This window comes from Kryptolebias marmoratus, linkage group LG7 (genome assembly GCF_001649575.2).
Source record: "Kryptolebias marmoratus isolate JLee-2015 linkage group LG7, ASM164957v2, whole genome shotgun sequence".
Taxonomy (NCBI): domain Eukaryota; kingdom Metazoa; phylum Chordata; class Actinopteri; order Cyprinodontiformes; family Rivulidae; genus Kryptolebias; species Kryptolebias marmoratus.
In genome coordinates, this window is record NC_051436.1 from 21,005,268 (window position 1) to 21,011,629 (window position 6,362).

General features: G+C 38.0%; 1 protein-coding gene across 7 annotated transcripts in view; it reads left to right on the plus strand.

Moving 5' to 3' along the window:
- hnrnpc (heterogeneous nuclear ribonucleoprotein C) overlaps positions 1 to 3,866 on the plus strand; it is a 26,923-nt gene extending 23,057 nt beyond the window's left edge. For 4 of the 7 annotated variants that reach the window (XM_037976652.1, XM_037976653.1, XM_017432056.3 and 1 more), the window contains one exon: positions 362 to 817. In XM_037976652.1, the coding sequence (XP_037832580.1) occupies positions 362 to 648 (287 nt within the window). In that variant the 3' untranslated portion in view covers positions 649 to 817. Of the gene's footprint in view, positions 1 to 361; positions 819 to 1,919 lie in introns of those variants that run through there. The other 3 variants (XM_017432059.3, XM_017432055.3, XM_017432053.3) reach the window with 2 other exon arrangements.
- The last annotated feature ends 2,496 nt before the right edge of the window (positions 3,867 to 6,362 follow it).

Here is a 6,362-nt window from a genome sequence, read left to right on the forward strand (position 1 = left end):
AAAAAAAAAAAAAAAAGCCAGGACCATGAAAAGAAGCCTTGATTTGACAAACATTAGCTGCACAAAACGTGTCCACACAGCTCTCTGGTAACACTCAGAATTCACTGGGACTGCAACTGAAATTCTGCGTATTTTCTCAGAATGAAGAGTTACTAAGTAGTTTCTAAGAGTCAAAGCCTAGTAAGAGTCTGGCTTTAGCTTTATAACAGCTGACACACAGTCCAAAAAGTCTTTACTGTGAATGAAGGGAGCTTCACACATACTGCTCCTCACTGACCTAAACTGCTCTAAGAAAAAAAAAGGCATTAGGACAAGCTGAAATTCAAACACTTCTAACTTTCTCTTCATACTTTCGACGCAGAAATAAAAAGCTCCAAACTGGAGCCTGGTGAAGTGTCCCCCCTCCACTCGTCCACCTCCAGCAAGAAGGAGGGCAGCCTGAAGAGAGACAGAGACAACCAGGAGCTGAACGACTCCGAGGAGGACGGAGATCTGCTGGAAGACGAGGACGAGGTTACAAGTCGATTCGTTGGAGAAATGTTTCTATTTAAGAATATGGTAGCCATACACAAGTCAGCCTTGTATGTACCTCAGTCTTACCTGGTCCTTACTTTGGATTTACCCGGCATATACCTTGTACTTTACTGATACTAAAGGTGGCTGTGGTTCATTGATTAAAGCGGTTGTCCTTCAGTGAGACAGTTGAAGGTTTGATTCCACCAGTATGCCGCAGAGGTCCCCAACCCCCGGCCGCAGACCGGTACCGGTCCGTTGGTCATTTGGTACCGGGCCGCACAGAAAGAAAAATTAACTTGGAGTATTTCCTTTTTTTTTTTTTTTTCAGTGTCTGAACAACATTTATTTTGAAAAATGACAGGGTTCTCTCCACTACATCCATCTATGACTCAAAACGCTTATCTAGGTCACGTGATACGTTACCGCTAAAAACAAACCCACAAGCAGCAAAATTAGTAAAAACAAACGTCTCTGGAAGCCCTGGATGGGACCGTCTCGTTATGATGAGTTGTATTCTTTGTGCACTTTATATTTGTTGTGCATCTTGTTTTAAAGGACATGTTTAAACACAGAGAACATCAGGGGGAAGAGAGGCTGTTATTCATGTTGATAACACAACACCAGGTGCGAGGACACGTTGGATTTACGTTTATTATGTTTTTAAAAAATACACCTGTTTTCATGCCTGTCGTATCATTTTATTTTGTTGTATTTATCCGCCACACCTTTAAAGGCCGGTCTGTGAAAATACCGTCTGATAATGAACCGGTCCGAGGAGCTAAAAAGGTTGGGGGCAGCTGATCTAAAGCACTGATTAGACTGTATCGAATGATTTACTCAGATTAGCTTTGTAGAGATGTAGTAGAGTGCTGGATGAATGTGTGAGGATCAGGAAATGATGATACAGATTGTGTTGTAGAACATTTTGACTAGAAAGGTGCTATACAGTCCATTTCCCATAGGTTCCTGATATGTACCTCGTATGTACCTGGTAATACCTTTGACCAGGCTGTAACCCAGTATTTACCTCACATCTACTGGGCAGGTGTGAGGTTAGTACATGCCACTTCATAATACAGCCAGGTATCTGGTTTTTGACATCTTAACTCAGTACTTTTCGGGTACTTACCTGCCACTTACGTGGTACTTGAGGTTGACTGGGCTACATTATGAAGGGACACGTTACCTTCTACTTACATGATGCATATATGGTATATACTGGGTACATACCAAGTATTTCTACCAGGCTTGTGAACAGAATCAGTTTATCCTGAATAGATTTTTTTTAATGCAACTGCATACTTCTGTTTCCTTGTTTCAATGAATCCTGCATCTCATCAGAATTCTTTAACCTGAAGACGTTTTACTCATTCTGTCCTGTTTCCATTCTCCCTTCCTTGCAGATGAAAAGCAGAGAGCGAGACGAGGATGAGGCCGACGAAGGCGAGCACGAAGAAGGCGAGGAAGGGGAGGACGACGGTGACAGCACCAACGAAGACGACTCCTGAACATGACACAAAACACACACAAAGCAAGTTGTGTATGCCAGTTTCTGCCCAGTGATCATGTGCTTATTTCTGCTGTGTTGTAGATACTGATCACCACAGATTCACAACTAAGTCAAGTTCTTGTTTCTGGATTTTCAGGTTTTATTTCAAACTTAGTAAAGCTCTATGTGTTGTTTAGTTGCTTTATTTTCTTTGTCTTTTTGTTGTTTTGTTTTCTACTTTTTAAATCAAAGTTTGCTGCTGCTGTGAATATCTATGTATATAAATACTATTCAGCAAAAACCTTGGCTCTCTATTATTCATCTTGTTCACATTTTAGTAAATCAACTTGAATGGTAATCTTTCCCACGTCTGTGGTTTTGTGAATGAATAACCAATGAAAAGTGACAAAAAGAGCCTGTAACCACACCGAGTTTATTTAATTATGTTTTAAACCTTTTTGGAAAACTTGCATTTTTAGAGATTCAAGGTTTGTGCTCAACGGCAACAAGTTATTACGTTCTGATAAAATCTAAAATCAGCTCTTGGTAAATGTAAAAAATGTTTTGGTTTGAAGTTCACATCATGTTTGGATTGTCCCAGAAGTCAGAGCAAGATAAGATGTCAGAGAAGTTCCAGTTGACTGAGCAGCTGTAATCATTAATGAGTTAATAAGGGTACAATAATCTGTGTTTAGTGCGATATTTTCATTGATTTAATTAGACAAACAGAAGCGCCAACACATGGGTTTTTACTGCAGTCAGAAATGAAACCTGCTTCATTTTTCCAACTGAATTCTCTGTTTGCCCCGTGACTTATTACTGCCCACTGCCACACACGTTTTTGCTTGTGTCTGTTAGCAAAATATCTCATAAACCACTGGGCAAATTCTAAGGAAAATTTCAGGACGTAATAATTAGTTGTATGTCTACAAAATGATAATTTTTTTAAAGTCAATCCGATTCAGAATGACTGCCAAAACTGAAATGGCTACAACTGAATTAATTTTACAAATATTGCTCTAAAGTCTGATTTAGTTGTGACTGAGACTTATCCCCAACTTGTACTTTAATTTATGAAACTTTAAGAACTTAATCATTGGCTCTACGTCTAAAACTAATTAACTTTTGGAATCAGCTCCATTTAAGTTGGTTACCACACCAAACTGATCTTAGGAAACACAAATATATATAACTCAGTCAATTTTACAGATATTGTGCTAAAATTTGGTGTAGTTGTAGCCGAGACAAATTTGCAACCCATACATAAAGCACAATGTGTACATTGTGCACCATTTCTGCTTAAAACCTTGGCATTACCTGTTGGTATCAACCTTATTTGTCTGTTTTAATTAATTACTGGACAGATTTTAAAGAAACCCTCATTAAGTAATCACCTGACCAAAGTTTGGAGTAAACCCAATTCAAGATTCACGCCACAGGTAACTAATGTTATAAAACACAAAAATGGTGACGGTAACTTCCAAATATCAGGTTAACTTTTAATATGGGAGTAGATGAGAGCCATTTTCAACACATACTTTAAGAGCTAACAGTTTTTGCGAGACCTCTCAATGTCACATGAGATTGTACATAATGCCATTTACAAGGTTTGACCAAAACAGTCCCTTTTTATCATAAGATGATCTTAGTTTAAAAGGTGGCGGGCAATTTGCATTCCTTCAAGGAATGCTAGGCATTTAATGGCTTGTGTTTTTTGTTCCGTTTTATTTTTCTTTATGTTTACTGAATATTTAAAAGCTTGGTTGTCACTTAAACAGAACAAGTGTTTGACTGTGTTAAAGTGAAGAAGATCACGGGACAAACCCTGCTGCAGTTGGGACTTGGAAGTGTTTCTGTAAAGCTGCATCTCAACCAGCAGGTGGCAGTGTAACAAACCACGAGGAGCTGTTTGTGTTCTGCTGTTCACACGGTTTCTTCCAACACGAGCCTGAACTAAATCTCACAACACTATTTAAAGTTGGTCGGTTGGTTTAAAGGTTGCCTGTTCTTCCACTTGTGCGATGCTGTCCATCTCCATGTTTCTGTTGTGTCTCGCACTCAACTGCACTATAGTTAAAGTGAATAAACATGATTTTTTTTTAAAGATGAAGGTTCTATGAACTTTTCATTCAACACAGATGCCTGTATTTGTTTTCAGAGGGGCATTTGGATGGAGCTAAAGAAAGTGGGTCATGCGACAGAACAAGAAGGAGTTAAATATACGCAGGGTGGACGTGGCAGAGGAGTTAGCAGGAAGGGATTTTATTACCTCAGACACTTTGGCAAATACTTCATTAAATCCACTCATGCAGATCTCAGTTTGACAGCAGATTTTTCAGGGTTGGTCTGTGGGTGGAACACAACACACTACTCCTTCACACTCACAACAAATATTTTCCAGTTCACTGTAATATTTCTAAATGTTCCCCTCAGTACTACTCGTGTTTGTATTATTTGAAGTAAAACCCTGCACTATCTTCGGAAACACACTGGAATATTTTAGGCTGAACTAAACTTAACGTTTATTGTTACACAAAAATCCAAAAGTTGAGAATTGTGTGTATTTGCACACGTTTGTGTGTTAGTATGATTTTATTCCCAGATCAGGGTTGAGTGATAGTCTAGTTTAGCTTCGTCAGAAAGCTTACTGTAGTGGTGGTCAGAGGTTTACATCCATTCATCGTAGGCAATAATGCTATTAATTTAGTGCTTTTAGAACAGAAGGATTTTACAACATACAACTTCAAGGATAAAACAACAATTATATGAACAACTTTTAATTTATTGTAGATTTTCTCTAATCTGCACAGGATCAAAGATTTTCTCTAATATTCAATTCATTCCTCCCAGATCTGTTAATAAGTACCTGTCTTTTAACTTGACAGGCCTATTAACTTATTAGTGATCAAGATTGTAGCTGGTTTCTTTTTGCTGCATAAAAAGGATTTGTTTTACAGCCCTTATTAGATTTATCAATACTCTCTGTCACCCTCAGATGAAAGGAAATTGGTTATGTTTAGTGAAGTGAAGTGAGATTCATTTATATAGCACTTTTAAGCAACAAGGCTATCCAAAGTGCTTTACAACAGAAACAAAAACAGAATACAATGAAACATACAATAAATACAATGAAAAAAAAAGGAAAACACATCAATCATGTATAATCTAAATGAAATATAGGATAATCTAAATAAAATCATGAAACCAGACATATCTAAGCATGAGCTGAGACAGTCAAAATAGTAGCTAAACTAAACAACAATTAGGAATCTAACAATCTAACAATATCTAAAGTATGAGCTAAGATAAAATAAACTAAATGTACAGAACTAAACAAAGTGTACTTTCTGAATAGTATTGTTTAGGAACAACCCAGGAACCATTAAGGCTCAAGCCTGATGTGAAGTGAAGACTGCTGGAACACCAGTGTCCCTGCCCACAGTGAAGATGTGAAGAGTTTCACATCATCTTGGACTGAGAGAGAGTCATTCTAACAAACCAACCTGAAATTTGCAGCTACCCACACAGACGGGCCAAATACTTCTGGAGAAAATTTTAGTTTCAGATGATTTAAAAGCATCCCATTCAACAATCACAAATGGAGTCGGCCACGGCCCGCACACACACAAGCTTTCAGAAATTAGGTGGGCGACGCAGAACTAAAAAAAAAGTGGAGCAGGACTGCTTTTTTATGTTGCACTCCACATGACGTGTGATGGACGTCTTTGTCATAACATTCTCAAAAGTTTATTTTGTGTGTGTGTGTTCAGCATGACGAGCAAGAAGTTTGCAAACTCACAAATGCCTTAATTTTCCATTGGTAAAAATATATTGTTTTGTAAAAAATAATAATAATAATTAAAAAAAAATTTAAATCAAGAGTTTTTGCTTTGAAGTCCTGGTACTGGGTGAGTGTAGAATGAGTATCTCGTCACAATTTTTAAACTAAATCAAAGTTTCCGTGCATCATCATGATTGATGTTCCCTCAGTACTAAATGAGTTTGTTGTTGTTTAATTCCATGATCAGGTGGTTGCATAGACCATATATCATCATTTCATCACATTATTCAGCCGCAAAGCCAGCTTACCTTTCCACATGTTGATTGTTTCGCCTCTGTTACTACCTCGCTTTGGGTTGACTTCGACCCTCCTCAGTGCCTCAATCCATTCAGAAATGACACTGATGCAGCCAGAAGGCATCTAAGTCACAGCCTGAGGAGTCTTGTGAATGATTTATCTGAGCTACCTGGCCACAATAACAAGAAATATGACAGAACAAGTTAAGGTGATGGTTTGAAACCAAAGAACACTGAACCAGTTGTCAAGCGTGATGGTGATAGCATCATAATAAATATG